Source organism: Artibeus jamaicensis, unplaced genomic scaffold (genome assembly GCF_021234435.1).
Source record: "Artibeus jamaicensis isolate MK-2021 breed Jamaican fruit bat unplaced genomic scaffold, CSHL_Jam_final contig_233, whole genome shotgun sequence".
NCBI classification, from domain to species: Eukaryota; Metazoa; Chordata; class Mammalia; order Chiroptera; family Phyllostomidae; genus Artibeus; species Artibeus jamaicensis.
Window position 1 is genome coordinate 42,101,662 of NW_026521486.1, and position 26,138 is coordinate 42,127,799.

The 26,138-nt window shown below is 36.3% G+C and overlaps 1 protein-coding gene across 3 annotated transcripts in view; it reads left to right on the forward strand.

The window, feature by feature from the left end:
• Positions 1-26,138, forward strand: part of CNTN1 (contactin 1) — a 313,544-nt gene that overhangs the window by 209,853 nt on the left and 77,553 nt on the right. For all 3 annotated transcript variants that reach the window (XM_053661968.1, XM_053661969.1, XM_037148465.2), the window contains exons 13-16: positions 2,143-2,293; positions 7,143-7,270; positions 7,540-7,715; positions 24,998-25,118. In XM_053661968.1, the coding sequence (XP_053517943.1) occupies positions 2,143-2,293; positions 7,143-7,270; positions 7,540-7,715; positions 24,998-25,118 (576 nt within the window). The remainder of the gene's footprint in view (positions 1-2,142; positions 2,294-7,142; positions 7,271-7,539; positions 7,716-24,997; positions 25,119-26,138) is intronic.

The following is a 26,138-nucleotide window of genomic DNA, read 5'->3' on the forward strand; positions in this document are numbered from 1 at the left end:
GCAGGCCAGTTCCCAGCAGGGGCCAGTTCCCAGCAGGGGATGTACCAGAAGCAACCATACATTAATATTTCTCTCCTCTCCTTCCCTTCTAAAGATAAATAAATAAAAAATTAAAAAAGAATATGAATATTTAATAGCCCAGGCTGAAAATGTCTCTATATTCAAGCCTTAAATCTTTAAACCATTTAATGACTACTAAGGTAACAATTAGGCAAACTGAGCATTTCTAGGCTTTGAGCAATGTTCCTGGGCATCTTTATATTAGGCTCAATCTATATTTGTTTATTGTCTTCAGGAACCTTTCACTCCTTTCCTTAGTTTTCCAGTTAATTCATTTATTCATCTACCAAATATTTGTTGAGTACTTACTCTATATCGGATACTATTTGTAATAGGCCAAGTAAAAAAATAAAAAACATGCAAAAAATGCATGTGTTGTTCTTAGTTGGGTGAAAAATGTTCCCTTATTTCTTTCCACTATTAAAATATATGGGCCCGGGCCAGGTAGCTCAGTTGAATAAAATGTCATAACAATGTGCCAAGGTTGTGGGTTTGATCTTGTCAGGACACATACAAAAAGCAACCAATGAATGCATAATGAAACAAATGCATCTCTGTCAATTAAATGAATATAAATAAATAAATAAATAAATAAATAAATAAAAATATACTCTAGATTCTGTCCCTTGAAATTTAAATATTAAATAAGTATGAAGTTATTTAAATGACCATACCAAATGAACTATTTCATTAAAACTGAACCTATTCAAGAATAATGATCATTTTCTAGATAGATAACTTTAGATGTTAAATATACTCCTATTGAATTTTATCTCATACTTTACCAGCATTATGTCACTCCACAATATTTACTGCACCTATTCAAAATACACACACTGGGCTGTACAACAGAAGTTGGTTGGTTACTTTTTTACCTGTCAGTTATCAAAACTTAGACTAAAGAAACAATAGATAAACTAAAAATGTTTTCCTAAACTCTTTACATAAAACACATTATCCTAAATCCTTGCTATAAAAGCAGCCAGAGCAGCAGCAACCCCTGGAAGCTTGTTAGAAGTGCCGAATCTCAGGCCCACCCCACACCTACTGAGTCTGTATTTTGTCAAGGTCTTCAGATGATCTTGGTGCACAGACAAAATTTGAGAATCGCAGGACTAGACGATGAAGAGTCAAGACCTGGATCAAGATATACTGAGACCTAAAAGAGGCTTCAGAAAGGACACAGTTCCAGAGGATTGGAATGTGTAGAAATCAATGGATGGAATCACCCTGGAATCTGCTAATAGACAAAGAGATTGAGAAATGAGCTAGATATGGGGACCCTAAAGAAAATCAGAGCATGCCCTCAATGGAGTAATCTTTTATGAGACTCTATATCTTGTTTCCATAATAATTTTTATGTACATAGAGGTAAGGATTAACTATAGGTGAATCATGCCTTCTTCAATTAAACAGATCCATTATTCTCCGGCAGGGCTCTCTCTGTTTATTTTGGCATCTCATAGTATCTGCACACAGTTGGTGTTCAGTGTATGTTTGTTTAATGAAGGAGGAGTCATATTAATGAAAAAGGCATGTTTGCTAATCACAAGGAACTGGATTAGAACGAGAATCCTACCTGATACTTACTGCCTGTGACACTTTTGATAAATTATATAATTTTAATAGATATCATTTCTCTCATTTGTAAACTAAAGACAGTGCATTTACAGTGTGGTTGATAGTGTTGATTATGACCATATGTCAACATTAAAGATGGTGCTCTGTTTCCGCTAGTCTTTCAGTTATTTGTGCAATTCAGTCAAAACAATTAAATTAGATGTTACCCTCAAGGGAAATATGTATACAGTATTTGATTATGACTAAATCTTATGATAATCCCATATCACCAAGAATTATACATTCAAAATTGGTAGATTTTATGATAAATTAAATACACCCTATAAAGTTACTGATAAAAGAAAAATGTATTAGTATTAGGTATGAAGCATCTTTTGGTCATAGCTGAGAATATTTGGTGAAATTAATCTTTTTGATCGGCAATCAAAAGGGAATAAAAGATGCATAGAAGAATTTTTTCATCTTAGCAAAAGATAAAAATAATAATTTATTTCCTTTTAGCTTTGGCTCCAACTTTTGAAATGAATCCTATGAAGAAAAAGATCCTGGCTGCGAAAGGTGGGAGGGTTATAATTGAATGCAAACCTAAAGCTGCGCCAAAACCAAAATTTTCCTGGAGCAAAGGGACGGAGTGGCTGGTCAATGGCAGCAGGTCAGTTCAAAAGCTAGGTGTCCAGTTGGAATTCACTCTTTGGGAGAGTTTGCTTTACAGAGGACTTGGTGTCATATCAATAATATAAATATTGTTTGTTCTAATTTTCTCCACAGAATATACCCTAGTTCTAAAAAGAACAGAAAAACTTACCCCATACTCTCAGTATCTATGCTAATCAGAATTTTGTTGTTTAGGTTTCTATAATTTATAAGGATTTTAGAAAACTGAAATTCAGAGAGTCTTGGTAAATTGCCCAAGGCCACAGGAATAATGAACCAATAATGAAATAAAATAGGATTTCTTTAGCTTAGTTTTACCCTAAATAAGGACATCTATATCCATTCATAGTTACTTTAATTTAATACAATTAGTCTATTAAGTATTTCAATAAGAAAATAAAAAAGATGACATTAAAGTACATTTCACCTCTTTCCATCTTCTTAAGTGAATGTGAACTTATCTTCCTAGCGAGTAGGTCATCTACCAATGTTTTGGTGGCCTCAGGACAAAACAAAAAGCATGTGACCTACATAGATTATATAAAAGCCACACTAAATGCTGACTGTCATTTTCCTAGAAGAAGCTATGGTTATTTTGGTACTAAAGTTTAGAGAGGAGACAGTCAGGATCTGAAATAGGAGGAATGAGATGTGAAGCTGAGGAAGCAGGAAGAATTCCAGGCAGGGAGAACAGCATGTGCGAAGGCCACAAGGCAGAGAGTGTAGGTGTGCAAGGAATGCAGAAACTAAAATCAATATGGCTTGTCTTTAGAGGAACGTGGAAAAAAATTCTAAGAGATGAGAGATAGTAAGACAGGTCATCAATAACAATGTTTTCTGTGCTAAGGGGCTTGGGCTTATATCCTGTGAGTTCTGGAAATCTTCCTAAAGGCTTAAATAAGGAACAAAAAAAGGTTTTGCCTTTTAAAAGAGTATTGTGGCCAATTGTATAAGATAGATCTACTTCACAATAATTCAATAAAGCGGTTATGGTGGGAATTGTCATCTCCATTTTGATGTATCTAAAGCCTGGAAAGGTTAACGTAACCTTCTGAAAATATATGGATAATCTCCAAATGGGAAAACTGAAATCTGTGTCCCGTTGACATGAGCGAACACATGCCAACACCGTTCTGTCAGGGTGATCACAAGGATGGCTGTGTATGGCACAGAGGCGGGTTGGGAGGGAGGGGTTGTCCAGGAACAGTCCCTGCTTCCCCAAACACATCAACTTACAGTTAATATGTCTAAAAGTTATTATGAATTTAACAACGCAATGCTAGAAGAATCAATGTTAAAGGAAGAGCCAAATTGTTCCATGTGCTTCGGAAACATTAACAGTGTGACAGGGAGCAGTGCAGAGGCTGATGGAGGGGCAGTTGGTCCCAGTTTCAGACTCAGCCGGAAAACAACTGATGGTACAGCACTGACCATTGCTCGCCCCTCACCACCCTGCGTTAGCTCTCAGCCCTTAATAACTTTTTTTTTCTTCATTTCTAATGAGGACCGATACCATTGGCCTCTCCAACCAGGGATTTGTCTGAGCCATGTTTCATGGACTCATTTCAGTACCACTTTATAATTGATATAGTATTTCATGTAAATATGAGCTTAAATATTATAAAATAGTATGTATCACAAAAAGTTAAACTAATAAATTATTTTTAGAGAAATAAAATACTTCTGTGGAAAAATAACATTCAAAGACTAACTGAATAATTGTCTTTAAACTTATGCTTAACTATAATTCTATTCTAATTAATGTAGTTATAAAAAAGTGGTTTCACATTACAAGGTTATTTCTGTTCCTGGATAGTGGTTTGTACAATGGTTTATGCAATATTTGCAATCAGTAGAAAGGAGACAGAAACCTGGATAACTTATAATTAAGTTCTCAGTTGTATAATTTTACTTTGGGCTAAAGTTACACACATTCTCCAACAGAATTTCTTCGTAGTTGTCCACTCGTATCTCATGGATTGCTATTAGCTATAATGTAAACTTTATCTGAGCCATTATGGGAGAGAATCTCGAAGATTTCTTTCTACTCCAGAGCTGATATGCTTTAACAATCCTAAATAAGATGGAGATTATCCTGTAGTAATTTTGGCAACAATAAATGAGTAATTTATTAAAAACCAGATAGTCACTTGTTTGTCTGATTCATATTATCTATGTAATAGTATCTGAAAATAAGAATAAGATACTGGGAGTTTAATCTACATTGAATTAAGAATAAGAACCATTATTACAAAAAAATCAAGCTCCCTACACATTCTTCCTAAAAATTAATTTTGATGCCATAGAAGAACTTTCTGAAGATATAGGTGAAATCAGTGATACAAGGAAGTATACCTTTTAAGATGATAAAGATCAATTGAGAGCTAATATATGTAAGAAAACTAAGAAATTAGTGTGGGTTCTAGAAAGAATAATTATTACTGTTATTTCCACTGTGACTGGACTATAATTTTTATTGCTTTAATTGCAAAATAATAAAATGGAACTGGAGTAAAAAATTTGACTAAGGACTTACACTAGAGCATAGTGAGAAAAAAGTGTGGCATGTTAATGTTTATACTGTGTTAATATGGAAATACAAAAAGCAGACTGACAATATAGGATTAGCCATGAGAGAGATTTATCAATGGCAATGCATAGGAGAGAAAACAGAGGAGACAGCAGGTGGGTAGTGGGACAGCCATCCAACCAAGGTGCAGGTCTTACTCCAGATGAAGCAGAAAGGGAAGGAAGGAAAGCTGGGTGGAAATGGAATTTGGGCTGAGGTGCAGATATAAGAGAGTGTGTTAAGGCCACTGAAGAGTCTCGTAGGTAACTGTGCCCATCCAAGGCATCTGGTACCTTTCAGCAACAGGCCCAGCCTGCCTTAACACACCTGCAGGGTTCAGTCATTGCCTGAGAGCTGCCTGTGCAAAGTGTGGCTCTGGCTCAAACGCAGTGAGGGTTCCTGAGGGCAGCATCTGGGGCAGTGGGTCAATGATGCTCCTCACAGTGGGAGAACTTAGAGGTGCATTGTCAAAGCTTCAGCATCAAATAATCATGTTTACATTTACGTGAGTTTGTTACTACATTTCTTCTTCACGAAGCAGAAAGTACTGTGTAATGAACTTAAGTTGGAACTGGATAGTTACAGAAAAGAAAGGAAATCCTGGAATATATTATTGCTGGAACATCTTATATGGAGATTTTTTATTAGTAAGGTAGATATGTAGCATTTTTCCTTTATCAGGCATGGCCCTTAAAATGAAATATATGAAGAATTGTTTGTTGACAGGTGTTCTGCAAAGCTTCAGAAATTAATTGTTTTTGCAAATTATACATTTTAAAAATTAAATATTCAACACACATGCGAGCAAAATAGAATCAAAGATGGAAATAAAGAACACATACTAACAGTGATGAGGGCAGCAGGTCTAATGGGTTAAAACAGGGGAAGGACCCATGGACAAGGACAATGGAGGGGAGGATTGAAAAAAATTAATTATCCAGTAACCGTTAATTCAATATTGAATCTAAATGCAAGGCATTATGTGATAACTATGTTTGTATACATTTATATATACATACATATGTTACATGTAATGAGTGTTCAGTCTCTAGCCCCTAACGAAGAGACAGACAGACAGAGGGAATAGATTTAAGTTCTGTTCAAAGAAGAATTTCCTAAATATTTTTCTGTTGTAGAAGCCATTTACTAAGGCAGGTTTTAGAATATCTTTCTCTAAAAGATCCTAAAAATAAAATGTTTGTAGTTCTCTGAAGCCATGAAAGTGTGAGTCAGTGCTGATTAAAAGTCTGAATTGAAGTCTCAAGTACACATTTCTGGAAGACCTGGGTTCGTTTCTTTGCGGACCGTGACTGGTTTGATCCCGCCCCACAGAGGTTTAAAGGTCATGTTCTGGTAGCATGTGGAAAACCACTTGCTTTAATTAAATTCCATGTAGTTCATTCACTGAAGAAGAAAGGTTGATTGATGGAGTACTCAGCGGTCAGTGTCTCACTACTTTATGTATTCGTGGCACACACAGAAGTTGTTTTTGTTTTTGTTCATGGATACATTACTTTTGGAGACATTGCCCCATACAAAGCAGATACAAATTCTGGACATAAGGTGTTATCACCTAATTGAAAGATAGGTTAATGAGTAAAACTAAATTATTTCAGGTGAAATATATATTAGGAAAAGAAATCTGGGAAGAGGGATAGAATGGGGAATGCCAAGACAATAGTACCTTGTGTGTGTGCGTGTGTGCAACAGTGCCTTGTGTGTACATGTGAGCATATGCGCAGTCCTAACTACATTGTATGTGCAGTCCTAACTACATTGGTCAGGCCAGGCTTTCTGAAGGTGCAAAATCCTCAAGGGTGGGAGCTACATACTGTGAAATTGTCCCGGGCCTAAAAGGGCAATCAGAGGACTGGTTTTTACCATGTGTGAGAGGCAAAGTCACCATACCATTTTGAGCTATCAAGTGACATCATTGAGCAAACAAGTGACATGATATGACTTGTGTCATTTATGTCTTAATGTCTGGCTACCTTGGGGAAAAGATATGGGGAAACAAGGGTAAGAACAGCAAGCCCATTAGAGACGACTGCAATAACCCGAGAAAAAGGTGAAGGCGGCCTTCTAAAACAACTGCCAGTTCTGACAGAGAATATTCTAAACAAAGGCTACGATGTTTCTTTTTTAAAAAGTCACTGTCAACTAATTTGTGTAGAATGTACGAATCAAATGATATTAGTGTCTGTCATCGAAGAAGAAGAAGAATGAAGTATTTCATGAAATTTATTTTATGACTCAAGTTCTTTTCCCATTTGTACAGAACACTCATTTGGGAAGATGGAAGCTTGGAAATCAATAACATAACGAGGAATGACGGTGGCATCTATACATGCTTTGCAGAAAACAACAGAGGGAAGGCTAATAGCACTGGGACTCTTGTTATCACAGGTACGAGAGCATCCGATTAAGTTTAGTTTGACATGGATGCATTTCTAATGAACCACAAGATGTGGTTCAGTGCTAAGTTTCTAAGACCATCAACATATGGATATGTTTCTATTTTTTAAAAAATCTCTGCCTGGAATTTGAATTTGAAAACATCATATTTGTTTGCCCGAAGAAATAAAAATATATTGATTTTTATTCTTTAAATGTAGCCGATAATATTATCTTGAATTGTGCTTTACACCTTTCTTTCCTTTGTTTAAAACGTGCAGATCCCACGCGGATTATATTGGCCCCCATCAACGCTGACATCACTGTGGGAGAAAACGCCACCATGCAATGTGCTGCTTCCTTTGACCCTGCCCTGGACCTCACATTTGTTTGGTCCTTCAATGGCTACGTGATTGACTTTAACAAAGAGAACATTCATTACCAGCGGAACTTTATGGTACATGTTTCAAGTTTTGTCTTATTAACATCCCAGTGACCCCATGTGTCTGTACTACAACTCTGTTAACTATAATCATTTTTTAAAGATTTTATTTATTTATTTTCAGAGGGGAAGGGAAGGAGAGAGGGAGAGAAATATCAATGTATGGTTGCCTCTTGTGCATCCCCCACTGGGAACTGGCCTGAAACCCAGGCATGTGCCCTGACTGGTAATTGAACCACAGTCCTTTGGCTTACAGGCCCCCGCTCAACCCACTGAGCTACACCAGCCAGGGCTATAATCATTTACATGAGACTAAGAAACAGGTAAAAATAACATTTTATGGGTCTCCTTAGGTTAATCAGAGTAGCTCTGAACCTTTCTGAAAAATGGCTAGCTTTGAGTATTGTGGTAGGAATATTAACCAATAAATATTCTTTGTGCTGTAGGTCCATTTTCCCCTTAGTTATAATATTTTTTCTATTGAGGTACTATACCCCTCACATTAACTTTAAATATTAACTTTAAATTAGGTAAGAACACAGAATTTATCCTTTGTTAAAATGAGTACTTTAAGGCATTTAATTTATTCTTTGAGGGTAAGAAAGAGATTATATACAGTGTCTGGCAGAAGTAAGGCCTGCTTGCACGTGATTGGTAGGGTAATAATATGGTTGTAATAATGTATCGTTTTAATTTGAACAGTTCACTTAAAATGTTATATGGTGTGCTTGAGTATGACATTGTTATGTTACAGAATTACATGCTTATGATTAATAAAAAAGGGGTGTCATTTGTGTCAGATGAGATAGAGATAGAGATAGAGGTAGAGATAGAGATGGAGACAGGGATAGAGATAGAGAGATAGAGAGACAGGGCTGGAGGCAGAGATAGAGAGACAGAGACAGGGATGGAGACAGAGATAGCAAGAGAGATAGACATAGGGATAGAGATAGAAATATATGGAGGACTGTCCAGGAAAAGCCCAGCCATTGTTAATATAATGAGGACAGTCTGCATGACATTGGTGTAACCTGGCAGCCAAGGAGAGTGGACTGGAATGTGTGTGGGTGAACAATGATGACTTCACTGTACTAGTCAGTGGGGGCAGTAGATGCCGTTGAGTGAGCTTGTGTACTGTGTGGCTGCCACATTCAAAATGACTGAGTTGGTGAAGCAACAAATCTGCATCAAATATTGCATTAAGCTTGAACATTCCTTGCAAAAACTATTCAGATGATTCAGAAGGCTACAACTATGTGCAACTGGTGATTGGCAGCTTCATCATGACAATGTACCCACTGATGCATCACCTCTCCTGAAGAGATTTTTTTGAAAAACATTAAATCACCCAGGTGACTCAGCCCCCCTACAGATCAGATGTGGGGTCCTGAGACTTCTGGCTTTTCCCCAAACTAACATCACTTTTGAAAGGGAGGAGATTTCAGACTTTTCAATGAGATTCCGGAAAATACAACAGGGAAGCTGATGGCAACTGAGAGATCTGTGTGAAGTCTCAAGGTGCCTATTTGAAGGGACCCGAGGCATCATTGTCCTATGTAAAATGCTTCCTGTGTCTTGTATCTTTTTCAATGAATGTCCCTATTTTTGCACATTACATGGCTAAATACCTTCTGAACAGATCTCATATATATATATATATATGCATATATACATGCATATATACATATATACACATAAATACATACACATACATATATTGTGATGTTGGGGAACAAATCTGTGTGACTTAAAAAGGGTTAAGTGGCTATTTTATTTTATGCACAGGACTCATACATGATCTAAGTCCTCTAATTAAATATAGGTATGTCTTTGTACAGAAATAAAGGAAATAGGTAGAGGGAAAAGACTTGGAAGTGACACAGGAATAATAACCTGGTTGAAAGCATCATTTGCACATTGGTAGGGCTGTCTAGTTTACCACGTATTTAAAAAGCAAAGTGAGTACCATGGCTGCCAATTCGTTTTCTAGGTGGGTGACTGTGTAGGAGCCTAAAGGCCTGTATAGGACACATGCTTAGTTAAGAAAACTTTAGTTTTAAGTCAATTATGAATATAAAAATGAAATTTGAGTTTGAGTTAATTCTGAGTTATCAAATATTTAAGATCCCATGAAATTTACAGATTGTATATATATATATATATATATATACACACACACACACAAAGATTGGAAGATGGAAATAAAAAAATATATATATATTACACTTTGAAATAGTGTAGCTGTTTTAAAAAATTATTCTATAAATTTCCATTAAAAAACCCCAAATAAGTTCCCAAGCAGGTTAACACTGATTTTAACTAGATGGATACATTTCCTTTTAAATTTTATTAAATAAATTCAAAGAATAACTATTGGTGCACCATCAGTGTTAATGCCTTTTATATGTTAAATGTAATTCATTTTTCTTTCTTTTGAATCTAATAGATTAAGCTGTAACTGTAAGTCTACAGTAAATCCACCAATTATCTTTGTTTCTGAACTGAACTTACACACTTTAAAAAGTAACAACTAGGAATTAGCAGAGAACTGTTTTAACATTACACCATATGATTTATTATTTTTTCTCACATGTCTAAAACTGTGTTGATATGCTTAATAATTACACCCAACATTAGTAAAATAGACACCAATATGTTTAATAATTTATTAAATTAGGTTTTGTTTTTCAAGAAAAGCCAGTGCCACTCAGCTTGTTTTCAGCTCAAGAAAAAATAAAGTGAGCTAAACAGAGATTTCCTTTTTAAAAAATAGACTTCTCGAATTTGCTCAGTTCCTTGGTTTTATAAATTGAAAACTTCCAAAAGTATAGCAGCCATAGTTTACACAGGTAGTTAATAGCTGCTGCAACATCTATGTAAACAGATTTTGGGATGTAAATTGCCCTAAATTAAGCTGAAACTTCATGTGTGGAGCCTCTTGCTGTTCTTTAACATAATAGTTACATTGCATTAATGGATATGATAAACAACTCAAAAAAAGAAACTAAGAAAGGGGAGTGGGAGATAGAAGAAGAAAACAGTCCCTTGCCTTGAAAAGAGTAGAAAATAAAGAAGGAACTGGAACACTTGTCAAGAAATAAACAATAAAGGGGATCGTAGAGAGGTAACAGACTTGACCATCACGTGCTGCAGTCCCTCCCTCTGCAGCAGGCAGCACAGAGATTCACGTAGTTGCCCCTGAGCAGGTCCAGAGGGGAAACATCACAGCAGTCCCATGCTCTGGACTCGCCAACTCTGGTTTTAGCTCAGTCCACCAAATAGCAATCTGTGAGTGGTGGAAAACATGACCACTCACTAAATATGCAACTTAACTAAGTGAAAATGCCACAGGCACATATTAACACTTTATAGATGGACAGTCATGATTCAATTCTCTAAATACTAAAAGTGAAAAAAGATAAGAATATTTCATTTTATTTTATTTTTTTATTGTTGTTCTATTAGAGTTGCCCCACCTTTTTCCCCATTGCTCACCCCTACCCCATTCCCCCACTCCTACAATCAATTGCCCCCATTGTCCATGCCCATGAGTGCTCTGTGGCTCATGATCCCCATCTTGCCCCTTCCCCCTTTTCACCTGTTATCCCCTACACCCCACCTTTGGTTGCTGTCAGTTTGTTCTTTATTTCCATGTCTCTGGTTGATTTTGCTCGCTTGCTTGTTTTGTTGATTAGGTTTCACTTATAGATGAGATCATATGGTATTTATCTTTCACTGCCCGGCTTAATTTACTTAGCATAATGCTCTCCAGTTCCATCCATGCTGTCACGGAGAGTAGGAGCTCCCTCTTTCTTTCTGCTGCATAGAATTCCATTGTGTAAATGTGCCACTGTTTTTTGATCCACTCATTTACTGATGGGCACTTAGGCTGTTTCCAGCACTTGGCTTTTGTAAATAATGCTGCAATAAATATTGGAGTGCATAGGTTCTTTTGAATGGGTGTTTCAGGATTCTTAGGGTGTAATCCCAGCAATTGGGCTGCTGGGTCAAAAGACAGTTCTATTTTTAGTTTTCTGAGGAAATTTCATACTGTTTTCCACAGTGGCTGCACCAGTCTGCATTTCTACCAATAGTGCACTAGGGTTCCCTTTTCTCCACAAGCTCGCAAGCACTTGTTGCTTGTTGCTTTGTTTATGATGGCCATTCTGACTGCTGTGAAGTGGTATCTCATTGTGGTTTTAATTAGCATCTTTTTATTTTCAAATGAATTATTAAACTTAATTCTGTCTTTTGAAATTAAGAAACTTTTAAAGCTTTTCCTCATGTCTTCCTCCTCTTTTAATGCAAACTTCAAAGTCAGACTTCACTGCTAAATGCACAGCACAAAATTCAAGTGAAAACACAATATGCATTTCATCCTTTTGGAGACAGTCCTAATGGCTAGTAATTGCTTCTGGGCCCCTTAATAGACCATTGCCCTAAGGAGCAGCTCTTCCTATCTAAAGCTGAGTGAGTGAAACATAATAGAGTAGCGGGTTTTGGGGAGAGCAAATGCAAAGTGGGGAACATTGCTGATTGCAATGTCTATTATTCAAGTTGCATTGGTGAAAATAATTTTTCTGATTTCTTAAATATAATTTTTATTTCTTAAATATTATTTTTATTGTCATTTAATTGTGTAACATTTAATAATTGAGCATTTGTTCAGTTAAAAATACTGTGTTGAGTACGCACCACAAGTCAAGAAAACTGATAGGCACCAGAGCAAACAAGGCACTGCAAGATGCAAACATGGGCACTGATCCAAAATAAAATCAGCTACTCTGTGAGTTTAAAATTTAGATGTAAATGTTTTGGTAGCTCTCATGGTTATCAAAACAATATCATCATATGGTTTTAATAATTTTAATTATAAAAATTAATATTAGAAGCTCTAATTAATAGAGTATAGAGTTCAGAATTTTAAGTTTTTTATTTCATGAACCTACATTTTTATTTTCCAACTTAATTTTAGTAAGAAATTTTATTCAGTAATCAGGTACGCTTTAATTTTAACTTGCTGTTCCAAATTTTGACCACCATGTGGCAGCCTTGCACAAGGTTTCCAATTTCAGACTGCAATAATTATGAAATTAAACAAATACATTTTCCCATATAGTTAAGTCTAAGATTTGCAATTATAGGTGATTTTAAAATGTCTTCTTTATACTTTTTCTAACTGTAGTTATATAATTATCAGAAATAAAGTACCTATATATTTTTTAAAGAATTTATAGTGAACAGGAAACTAGATTTTTGATGGTGAACATACTATAATGCGTACAGACATTAAATTATAGTATTTCATATGAAATGTATAAATAAACATATTAAGTAATTTACAGTGAGCACCAAAAAAGGAAAAATGACATTGCTATTCCATTTAATAAACCTACTTTTGTAAAGCTCTTTGGATTTAATTTTGAATATAAATAAACATTTAATGTTGATTATAAAGTAACATTAAGAAGTTAAATATCTAATTTACTCGTCATGTCATTTATTTCTTTATTTGTTCAGTAATTATTCACTAAATGTTTTATGGTTATGTGATCTGGGTCAGTAAATGTTTCTTTTAAACTTGAACTTAGCATAGAAGGCTGTTTATAATATATAGGATCATTAATTAATTTGAAGCTTTGATACAATACACTATTAAACCAGCTTATCTGGCATTCTCTTAGTCTAAGCAATGTGGCAAATACTTAAATTTTCCAAGTTCAAGTATGGTTTTCAAGTATGATTTTCTAATTCAATAGCTATTTATTCTCACAAATACAAAAAGGCAAAGTCATTCTGTTTACCCATTTAATTTAGAAATCCTCTTGTTCTATAAAGGACTTCAGACCGTCCACATGCAAAAGTGTACCTGCATCATATCACTTACCCCCCCCCCACAGTGACGCCCAAACTGCAGAAGTTATTTTTTAATAGCTGTCTATCTTTAGACATCAGCTTTGTGTCATTTTCTTTCAACAATTTGACAATATTCTCTCAGAGCTATTATCTCTGTTAACCCCATAAGCTTCTTAAGCTTTCCAATTCTAGCTATTGCCAATATGTATATTTTTTCTGATTCTTTTATTACAAATGAGTGATAACATTGCACTTCAGTAAGAAGTTATCGCGTTGCTGCTTTGAGTTCATAAATGCCACATGACTGCTTTGGAAGCTGTGCCACAGTGGACCCTGGGCTCCGGGCTCCAGTTTTCATTTACTCTGTGACTGAGCCTGTGATTAAGCCTCTCTAAGCCTCAGATTTCCTCCTCTGTAAAAGTTTATTAATAATTCACTTCATTCAGGTTACTTCATTGGGTTTGCAAAACCGGTTACCTCATATTTTTGTGAGGCTTCAATGAGAAAATGCCTATAAATTTCTTGGCATAAGACCTGGTCGTTTGTAAGTGATTATTATGAGTACTCTTTATAATAGAGCAATCATTCTTCATTGAAAATTTCTAAGGCTTTTGCCAGATAGTTGTTCTTATTACAGATCTCATTTTTCATAATTTAATTCTTGCACTGCTTGCTATATGGGACACTTGGTACAATACAAAAATTCTCTGTATTTCTTTGCTGAGGGCAGTAAGCAGATAATAAATAGTCCACTTTTGTGGAGTGCTCCTTATTGGCCAGCATTGGTTTAAATGTCTTCCATGCATTTCTCAGTTGATCTTCACCAGAGTCCTCTACAGAACACACACATCAGAGTGATTTCTCAATTTCTGAGATGAGGAAACTGAGGATTAGAAAGGGTAAGTAACTTGCCCGAGGTAATCATACACCTTGCTAGCAGCAGAGAGAGGATCCGATGGCTGGTCGTGTGACTGCAGTTCCTGTGCTCTCTGTCACTTCAGTTTTTAATTCACTGGTTCAAGTTCATACTTATGTCTATTTAGGTGACAAGCCTCCCATCATCTGAAACACTGTAAGACAATGTGCAACTCATAACTTATTCTATGATCTTGTTTAGTGAGCCTTTCAGGCTCACTCAAGGTTACCCAAATTACTTCATTTTGCCTATACTATTAGCTACCTTTGCAATACATTGCAAATCAACTCTGTACAGTCTCAAGTGGTCTAACAATGAACTTCTAGGCAATTCTTAATGATCTGTTTTAGGCAGGTGTATATGTGTGTTTGCAGGTATGTGGACATTTTTACTAGAGTGACAACAGCATTCATAGCAAAACAATATAGATTTCTTACCCTTAACCTATGTTTCTTTTTTAAAGAAAATATTAGGTAGGCTGAACTTCTTACAAAAAATTACATTAAATGAGTGAGACATACATATTTCATACTAGAGCATGTTACAAACGAGCAAACATTTTGCTTCTTCAAGTCATGCCAAAAGAGAAAGACAGAGAGAAACAACAATCAGACAGAAGTTATTTTATGTTTTTTAATTTTACAGTTTCTCTGCTCTGTTGAACAAGGTGAAGATTGTCCAGAGTTATATAGAAACAGTATGGAAAAGAAAAGAAGGGTGGGGCAGTAATCCTGAAAGCAGGCAAGGGTCAGATGAATAAAGCAGAGCAGGAGGCCGAGAAGGCACAGTGAGATGATGTACACCCTGAAGTGGCACTTTTAAACCAGGAACAATTTTTCTCCCAGGGCGCCGTTGGCCATATGTGGAGACACTCACGGCCGTCACAACTGGCAGGGTGGTTGGAGGAGGGCTGTGTATTATGAACATCTGTTTCACACATGGGCTGCGAAACATCCTGTAATGCCCGGGACAGTCCCAGAGACAGAGAATTATCTGGTCCAAATGGTCAAAAGTGCCAAGGTTGAGAAACACTACTCGAAAGGGAGGCTTAATAACAAAAAGAGAGAGAGAGACTTGGGGATAATAAATGGATTGGCCACGGAAAGGCTGTAAGCCTGATGTATTAGAAACAGAGAAGCTCTATTATCCCAAGCAGATGAGAGTGCTGAGGATGAAAAAAAAATTATAAGAGGCTAAATCAAACATTTTCCAAAATAGTATGAAGTAGAGGACAGAGTTCATGTGTTCCATGAATTTAAGATCATATGTTTTGATGAGTGGAGGAAGAGAAAAGGATTGATGTAAAATGTGAGTAGTCCCCTGACTCAGTTCTGTGACCCACACAAAACTCACAAAGACATTCTGCCCGTGGCCAAATCTATTCTCTGCTCTTATCACTAATTAATTGGAAAAGAAGCAGAGATTTCTGGCATACGTCTCTGTTTTGGCATGTGTGTCAGAATGTAGAACTTTTCTGTTCTTCCTTTTACTACCATAATAACCTTTACTTATACCTAACTATTGTCTTTTATTTGCTCTCTCCATTGGTAAACAGAGGTAGGTATCTAAGTTCACAGGATGTGTCTATACTTGGCTTAGCTTCTGCTTCTACTGGGGAGACCATGCGAGCTACAGTTACTCTGTAGTGTAGCACTGCAGAGTCTACATTTGAGTAAGCATCTGTTGGTGGTTGTGCAAAGTGAATGGAATAAAGCACACACAGAAGCTGGTCTTTTTTCTGTGGACATATATTGGCTTGGCAGAATCTCAAAAAATGCATCAAAAATTGAAGACCTATTTGTTGTACATAGAATTCCTTGCTTAAGCATTGCTGCAGTAATTATTCTGGCTTTTATGCTTGCAAAATACAGTAGGTATTTAAAATAAAAATAGGGGAAATAAGCATGTAAATGTTGGTGTTTTGGTAATTTTAATATTTTATGTAGTGGGCTTGGTTTTTTAAATTTCTGATATCACACTAGACAGTCAAGCTCCTTTTAGTTCTGTTGGCCATATCTGTCTCCTGAAGTTTGGCTTCTTGTACCTCAAGATACTGGTTATCTTCCCATGTTCTTAATGTATGCTTACATATCGTATACTTTATTAGTTGTTTCTAAGGAATATTGCCCACCTAGGACATAGTTTTTATAAAGCAAGTCTTGATTAGTAATGAGAAATATACTATCTCTCATTAGCTGTTGTATTCAGAAAAATTTTCCAGTTTGTTTTCAAGAGCAGAACACCATCTAAACATCCAGGTTTTTGTTCTGGTTTTGCCATTGAAGAGTTACATGATCTTGGGCAAAACAGACTCTGAGCTTCAAGCTTCTCATCTGTCGCATGAGGAAGCTGGGCTACATCAGAGGTTTTGAAAAACAGCAGCAGAGAGTTTTTAGCAGCAGAATCCTTTCTGCAAAGAAAATTTTAATCAGAACCCCAATAAATAAGAAGGATGAATGTAAGGATGTTCTGATTAAGGAAAGCTGTGTGCACACATGTGTGATATGTAGGAGACTGCATCGTCCAAAGCCCTAATCACGGGGCTTCTTAGTCTTTCCTACCAAAAAGAACCTCACCATTCTGATCCCTTCCTTCCACCCAGCAGCCTGTGAAGATCTGTGGAACCCTGAGGCTAACAGAAGCCAATCTGAAAACCATTTGAATTAAATAACATCCAAGTTCTCTTTCAACTCTAAAAACATAGGTTCTAAGTCCAAAGCTTTGATGTTTTTGTCCATCATTCAAACTGTTTCACAGAGACTTCAAGAAAAATTTCTTTTTGGAGTTTTAAAATGAGCCAATTTATTAAAATTAGACTCTTCAGCCACCCAAGCAGTCCTACTTAAAGATGTTCAACATTTCCACTGGTTCTGTAATTACTGGGTAACTTCTTAGTAATTTTTCTCAACCACTTCCCTTACTTATGTGAATTTTTCTATTTTCAATAACACTACTTTATTCTAATAAGTTTTTGTCATATACTTTTAGAATGTTTACATTTGATCTTAATGCTGATGTATTGCTTAAAATAACACTAACTGGAGTGTTAGATAATATTAGGAAATTAGTGTTAATAATGTGTGAAAATGGTTTTGTGAGTATGTAAGAGAATGGCCTTACTTTTTTGGATGCTCATTGTAATGTTTTGAGGAATGAAGGATGATGGTATTAGTAATTTGTCTTTTAAGGGTTCAACAAGAGGTAGGTAGTAGATAGAGAAAAACCAAAATAGAAGTAGCTAGCTAGCTAATTAGAGAAAGCAAATATGGCAAGATTACAATTATTGAAACTAATTGGTTGGTATCCAAGTACAATTGTACTATTGTATTTTCTTATGTTTGATCATATAAATGAAATAATTACATATTGTATTCTTCCTGCTATGAGAAAGTATCCACTTTTACTTACCAAGCTATGAACTTAAATCCTATTATTCAATTCATAAAGCGCTAGTTTGGCAACAGCTTGACCTGGTGGAAACCAGGAACGCATGTTCCTGATCGAGCCCTTCCACCAGCACCTTAACTCAAAATCTCAAATTTCTTCTCTCTACAATAGAAATGATGAGAGTATCTCCCCAATAATTATAAATTAAGTAAGACAGCGTCTTACTTAATAAATTAAGAGTAGTGATGGCTGTGACAGTGGCAATAGTAGAAAGAGTAGCAGCAGTTTTAATAATAGTATCTGCAGCAGCTGGCACACCTGTCATTCTTGCTGCCTAAAAGTGGGGGCCTGTTGCATACCCTGAGCTCCCCTTCCTTGCATGGGAAATAAGAGCAGTGGTCCCACAGCTGCTGCGCTCCCTGGCATCCCCATTCTCAAAGACTGGGATGCATATTGAGTGCTTCCACTCTGCAGCAGTTGTTTTGTTTTCCCTTTTTGTTGACACATTCGTGTTAGGATTTTGACAGATTAAGTCTCTGTGGCTCTAAATAATCCTATTGGTATCCCATCTATCCCTGGTGAGCTTCTTTTCCCAGTAACTTTAGGCAGATTCTTTGGAAAAGTCAATGGTACTGAGGAAAATAGAAGGCAGCAGGGAAAGAGGAAAACCAAATTTGCGACGGTTTGGCTTCGTGAAAGAAACCATAGGCATTAGTCCAGAGGATCCGAGCAGGACGGCACATTGTGGACATCACTCATTCACAGGGTCACCAGGAATCACAGCCGGCTCAATGGTTCATAAAACACATTAGCAGCAGCAGTGGTGTCCTACGGACAGCGACTGCAGTAGTGGTAGTAATGGTTATAGGTATAGCAGTATTCCATCCTCATCTCTAAAATATGGTTAAACATAGTACGCATCACAAAGGGCTGTTAAGAGCAAGTGCAGTTGCACATGTAAAGCATTTATAATGGTGTCTGGCACCTAGAAACCCTTTACTAAATATATGATATTAGTCATGTTAGTTGTGGTGGTGTTAAAGTTTGCAGTTGCATATGGTGTGTTCACTACAGTTATTTTTTTCTTAACCTGACAATCCAAAAGTAAAAAAGAAAAAAATTATTTTTCATGAATGCAGCATGGATTATATATATATAATGTACATGCTTATAAGTTTCTAGACTGCTCTCTTGAAAAGATATGCTCTCCTCCAGCCTTCTGCATGTACGCCTTCTTTCCAAACTTTGACAGAACAAAGGAGATGTTTTTGTTGCTGTGGAGCCGGCATGAGCTCCTGCTCTGCTAGCCCACGTGCCTACCTTATCTAGACCGTATTTCCTGTTCATTGTGATTAATTCAATTGTTAATCCAGTTTAGCAATTCAGATCCATTCATACTGCAGGAATGATTTTGCAGAGGTTGTTCATGGCAGAGGAGGGAGGGAAGGCATGGGCACTTATATTTTGGAAATCTTTTTATTTAAATTTGGGAAATTTCTAAGCGGTAAGCCACATATACACTTTGGAATATCCCTGAGTGGCGCTATCACAATTTCCAGTATGTGATTCAACTATCCTCACATGAAGGGAAGCATTTTGTGATTCAGCCAAGCTGCGGTTTTTAGTGAAAAATATAGAGAGCATTCGTATCTAATTTGTGGCTAGAATGTGCTGAGGTCCATGTTCTTTACTTGCTTTGTAAGCTTTCTGTTGACCACTGAGAACTTCAACTTCTCCTGAGGTATGAAAAGTGCTAGTGCCATTTATAAAAACTTCAGGAAAGCTTTTATACATGCACTGCTCTATTGGAAGTGATATAGTGCATTTGTCCTTTGCTTTCCTTCCAAGGAATTTCATTGCCACCTTCACCAAATATAGAGCAAATCAGAATAAATGTTAACATTGCTTATTAACACTTTATAGAATTACAGACCTAAGTTTCAATGTTTAAAAAAAAGAGGTGAATTTTGAAATGATCTGAATATTTAACTTTTAGAATAGTTTAATTAAGAGTTTTAGAAAATTTATTCTGAAGCTTCAATAGGTATAAATTCAAAATATATAATATTTAGACCTAAAACTGTGTTTTTAATTACATGTGAAAAGTATAAAAATAATGACCCCATTATTTATCTCAGAATAAAATAACTAAAGACTAATATGTTTCAAACTGAGAGTCTGAGGAAAAAAAGACCAATTTCATGATAAAAAGAAGAATGTTAGATAAACAGTACTCAAAATTTTACAAAGGGCAATTATAGTGCCACGTTTTAAAAAATTATATATTTTTATACTCTAAATTTCTTTATTTTTTAATATTTTATTTATTTATTTTTAGAGAGAGGGTAAGGGAAGGAGAAAGAGTGGGAGAGAAACATCAATGTATGGTTGCTTCTCATGTGTCCCCCACTGGGAACCTGGCTTGCAACACAGACATGTGCCCTGACTGGGAATCGAACCAGTGACCCTTTGCTTTATAGGCCCACGCTCAATCCACTGAGCTACACCAGCCAGGGCTTAAATTTTTTTATTTTAAAATTAAATAAAAATATTTTTCATTTTGAAAGTGTTTTATTTTTCAAATTCCAATCTAATCACATGACTCATTAAAATAGTAGGAGTTTAATAATAAGATTATCTTTCTTTCAGATGAAGCAAACAAAGTAGTAAGTTCACATAATGAAAGCATGTAACAGGACTAAGTGCTTTTATTTTTAGGCAAACATGCTTTTATAACTATTACCACATATTATAATAGTTTTAAAAGATTTTATTTAATATCTTTTTATTAATGAATATTTAGTGTCAAAGTACAATGCTATTAAGGATGTCAAAGCACATTACAGCAGTGTATTGTGCAAATATGTAGTGTTTAAACTATTTTATTTTATCATGATTATACTTTTCTACCAGGCAATTACACAGAAATGTGCCAATTAGTCTTCAGAAAAATTGTCTTCCTCACAATTTTCTTCTTTTTCTCAAATATTAAAAAAAATAAGAATTATAAAAAGTAAAATATATTTTTCTGGCTAATCTATTAGAAGAATTCTGTTTAGTATGGTATGAGGACTTAGGCCAAGTACAAAATTGGGCACAGTCCCCAAGATCATCTTTAGTTCTGAAATCAACTACAAGCTCTGGGAGTTGCCAAAACCAGTCTCAGGTTTGATTTGCTAGAAGGAACTCACAGAACTCCCTGAAAGTATTACTTATAGTTACAGTATTTTACAGGAAAGGCATATAAATTGGAATCAGCCTAGGGAGGAAGTGCCCAAGGCAGAGTCCAGGAAAAGTATCAGACACAGAACTTTCATTGTTCTCTCCTCATAGAGTCAAGATGCAATACTCTCTCAGCTTTGGTATGTAGCAATGAACGTCGAGTATTGCCAAAGCTTACCTGAGCTTTGGTGTCCAGAGATTTTTATGGAGGCTAATCACATAAGCATAGTTGATTGATTGCCTAAACGGTTAATCTCATTCTCTAGGTCGACTGATATCCCATGACCCAAAACCCCTATTCGGAGTCCCAAAGTTGGTCTCTCTGGCATAGCAGCCCCTACGGTGTAAAACTATACAGCTGTGGCTAACTTCTAACCTAAATCACATCATTAGACCCAATCACTCAGGCAAAGAAAGACATAGATTACCTTTCAGTAGCTGAGGACAAAGAGCAGGCCTGTCTTTGGAAAAGCTAACTTCTTTATAAAACATACAGGTTGAACAAATCGATTTTCATTTTTTAAATATGTTAACTGCATTCTTCTCTCCATAAATTTGCACATTATTCCTAAAGCATTTATATTTCTTCATAGAATTAGTGTATAAATAATTTGAAATATGTTATTAATGGGTCACTGATCTCATGTATATGAGTAGCAAAAATTGTTCTCAATTCGGCTACTTTAATGAATAACATTATCATCTTACCTGAAAAAAATCTTATCAGATTACTAAAAGAACTTACTGAAAATATTTTCAGTAATAGGTGCTTATTAATTAACTTATGCAATACTTATTTGTTGAATTCTTCCTGTATATCATATATTTCAATAAATTATTTGTATATAATCGTAAGATCTAGTCCCTCCCTCAAAGAATTACAGTCTAATAAAACAAATGAACAACTAAACAATTATAGTAAAAAGGGATAGTTGCAATGAAAATGTATAGAGGGCAATGCTTAACCCATTCTTTAGATTCCAGAGAAGAAAAGGGCATCTACACTGTGACTTGTAGTTAGCTAAGTGGTAGAAGCGGAAGACACAAGAGTCCAGGCAATGCAAGTGAGATGTACAAAGGTCAGCAGGAAAGAGAATAAATAAAGTCTAAATTGTCTACAGAGGTTAGGGCATAGGAGCTTGATGAGGAGATAATCAGAAGAGGTAGCAAGAGTGTATACTTCATGCTGACACTAAAATAAGTTTTATTATGTGCTTATGAAATGTAATTATTACAGGCTACATGAACTTGCTAAGCTAATTCTGCTTGCAGCTGAAGTGGACTATGTTATCTTAAGAGCAGGTGTCAGCCATGCCAATATTTGTTGGTTGATTTATGATGATGGTGATTCTGCCAGGTGGTGTGGTGGTATCTCATTGTGATTTTAATGTGTATCTCTCTGTGATTAGTGATGGTGAGCTTTAATGTATATCTCTCTGTGATTAGTGATGGTGAGCTTCTTTTCATATGGCTATTGGCCATCTGTATGTCCTTTCTGGAGAAGTGTCTATGTCTATTCAGGTCCTTTGCCCCTTTCTTAATTCAATTGTTTGTTTTTATGGTGTTGATTTCCATAAATTCCTTATAAATTTGGATAGTAAGACCTTATCAAATGTATTGGTAAATGTGAAGTTACCTAAAATAATTGAAAATGGAACTACCTTAGGACCCAGTGATTCCACTGCTGGGAATACATCCAAAGAAACTCTCAAAACACTGATTTGAGGGAATACATGCACTCCTATGTTCATCGCAGCATTATTCACAATAGGCAGGATTTGGAAGCAGCCCAAGTGCCCTTAGGTAGGTGAGTGAATAAAAAAGCTATGGTACATTTACACAATGGAATACTACTCACCTATAAAAAGAAGGAAATCTTCCCTTTTGTGACAGCATTAATGGATCTGAAGATTATTACGCTAATTGAAATAAGCCAATCAGAGAAAGACAAGTACTATATGATTTCACTCATATGTGGAATATAATGAACAAAACAAACTAAGAAACAAAATAAAAACAGACTCATATATTCAGAGAACAGACTGGCACCTGTCAGAGGGAGAGAGTGTTGAGAGCTGGATGAAAAAAGTGAAGGGATAAGAAAAGACTCATAGACACAGCTAACAGTATGGTAGTTATAAGAGGAAAACTGGGGTAGGGAGGTGGAGGGGAAAGGAGGGATAAATGGAGATGGAGGGAGACTTACTTAGGGTGGTGAACAAGCGATACAATATAAAGATGATATATTATTGAATTGTACACCTGAACATTACATAATTTTATTAACCAATATAACCCCAATATATTTATTTTAAAAAGCAAATACCAGAGTACTTGATAAGCAAACTGACTACTTCATTCAAACAATGTATATTTAGTGTTGTTATGTTCCCGTCACTGCGCTAGTTCCTGTGGATACAGCACATACAGCCGTACACGTATGTAACACAGGGATATAGCACCACGCAAAACAGGCATGTTTCCCTCTCCAGTAAACTTCCAGCCCTCCACAGAGAAAGACTTTAGTCATCTAACTGTACGCAGATTTCATTGCAGCTGAGACATATAATATGACATAGGGTAAAAGATGTTCTGATAAAATATAACAAGAGAAAATAGAAAGCCTTGCTCGAAAAATGACTTTGACTGGTATTGGTGGAGAGAGGGTGTTGTTTAGGTGATGGTGGTGAGAGAGTGGGGTATCAGGGGATTACAGTTCAGAGGAGGAAACACCGTGGAGAACCAGAGATCAGGGAGAATCAGACACATTTAAGTCCTAAAAGGGAATGTTTTTCTGGTTAGCAGTGCAGGTGAAATGGTGGGATTAGGTGAGCTGGAATATTGGACAGAATGGAGCCAGGTTACTCATTATGACACTTATTCTAGAAAGGGGACATTTTTTTGAGGTTTTGGGTTGTTGTTTTTTACAGAGCAGGGTGATTAGCCATTATTGCATTTTTAAAAGGTCACTGTGAGTGACAAGTAGAAAAAAGAAGAGAATTGGACAGGGATGGAAATCATGACAAAATAGGATATAGTACTTCAAGGAGAGAGGTTGGTAGCTTGGAGAAGGGCTGAGGCAATAGTGATTAAAAGAAATAGAGAAATTCCAGTATTTATGCAGGAATCTAAGGAAGGTGAGAAAGAGAAAGGGTTGAAAATGACCTTAAAGTTTGTGGAAAGCAAGTTGTCATAGGTGTCTAGAAAAGTTGAGTGTTTGAAGAAGGAAGGTCAATGTTATTAGAAGTCAAGTGCATTGAAGGAATGGGAACCAGATCAAAAACAGATTGAGGAGTAAAAGGTAAAGAAATGGAAAAAGCTAAAAAGAGAAAGTAAGGTTTTGAAATAAGTAATGTCAGAATCCAGGCAACCATCAAAGAGTTAATTAAGCAGCTTAACACAAGGAAATAAGAATAATTCTCTGTCCAGGGGACAGAAGAGAAAAACAGAGAAGTAAGAGGTGGGAGTGAGTGTGGAGTGGGCACCAGCAAGAAGGCAGAGCCCTGGGAGAGGTAAAGGTCACTGAGAAATCCCTCTAAAAATACAACCAGTAGCAATTTTTAAGAATAGACCTGTGGTGTGGATGATAATACTTGGTGTTGATTTGCTCTACCTTGTGCTATACAACCAGTTCATTCACCTTCAATTGTTCAGTATGGCCCTCTGCTAGTAAAAATAATAACATGTTAAAGATGGGAGGGCTAAAATGACCTTAAGGGGTTCACTCCCTTCATTTTTCACTTGAGAAAGCCCAATGCTTAGTTAGCCTAAGCAAAGGCATGTGGTGAGCATGTCTACAATGGACGCCTTTGCACGGTGTTCATTTTGTTAGGGGGAAAATGTGCTCCTTGGATCCTCGGTGCCGTATAATTGGTGAAGCTGTGTTGATTTGAATGGCTGCTGCTCCTGTTCACAGCTGGATGCCAATGGGGAGCTGCTCATCCGAAACGCCCAGCTGAAGCACGCCGGCAGGTACACGTGCACTGCACAGACCATTGTGGACAATTCCTCAGCTTCGGCTGACCTGGTTGTGCGAGGTAAGACTTCCAGCATTCTGAAAGGTTAAAAACCAAAGTTACTTCCCTTGCATAAACATGTGTAATCTTCTGGTAACTCTGGCCTAAATTCTTACATATTTTGAGTCTTGATCCTTGAGAATAGCTTTCCGCTCATGTCTAAGAATAATGTATGCCAGACAAGTAGTAAACAACACTGATTTTGTTTATTTTTCTAACTACATCTCTTCTAGAAATTTATACCACAACCTCCTACTAAACATTTGTGCTCGTAAACTTAGTACTTGCCAGAAGTTCTTGGTTCCTGCTACTACTTTGTGTGTGTTAAGTACAGTGTTGCTTCTTTCTTTATTTTCTGTGGTAAAAATATACTGGTGCCAAATATTACATATTGATTACTATCACAGAATGAAAAGTGAATTTACACATGTGTCACGTTTCTATTTTGTGCTTGTGTTCAGACTTGTGCTTTTGTTCTTAAAAATCATTGAGAATGTGCTGGCCACACACTTGTTGACAATAACGCTTACAGCCCTTTTGCCACCAACTGCTGTATACATGTGGGTCACCTCAGAACACACTTTATCTTTTCAAAAATCATTCTGTGGCTCTTCACTCACTACCTGCAGAATGAAGACTATGCCTTTTGACCAGGCACCCAAGAAGTTCCATGGGTGGACCTCAGCCATAAGCCTTAATCTCTCAGTACTCCTCATAACCAACTCCCCTGTTCAACTAGTTCAGGAAAATACCCTAGCATTTCTACCTCTGTTCCCCAATGCACAGCATTCATTCCAGATCCTGTTCCCATTGCTTGTTGTTCAAATCTTATCTGTCCTTCAAGGTTTAATGCAAGTATAAACAAATTCATGAGTTCTTTTTGAATGTCCCAACTATAGCCCCTCCCTTCTAAACAATCACAACAATGACTACTTCTCTAGTGTTTTGTATCAGCCTGTGTATGTAAGTTATCTCCTCTACTAAGTCATGTAATTCGCATATGCCTTTTTATTAATATTTAGTGAGCTGTAGAATTCTGTT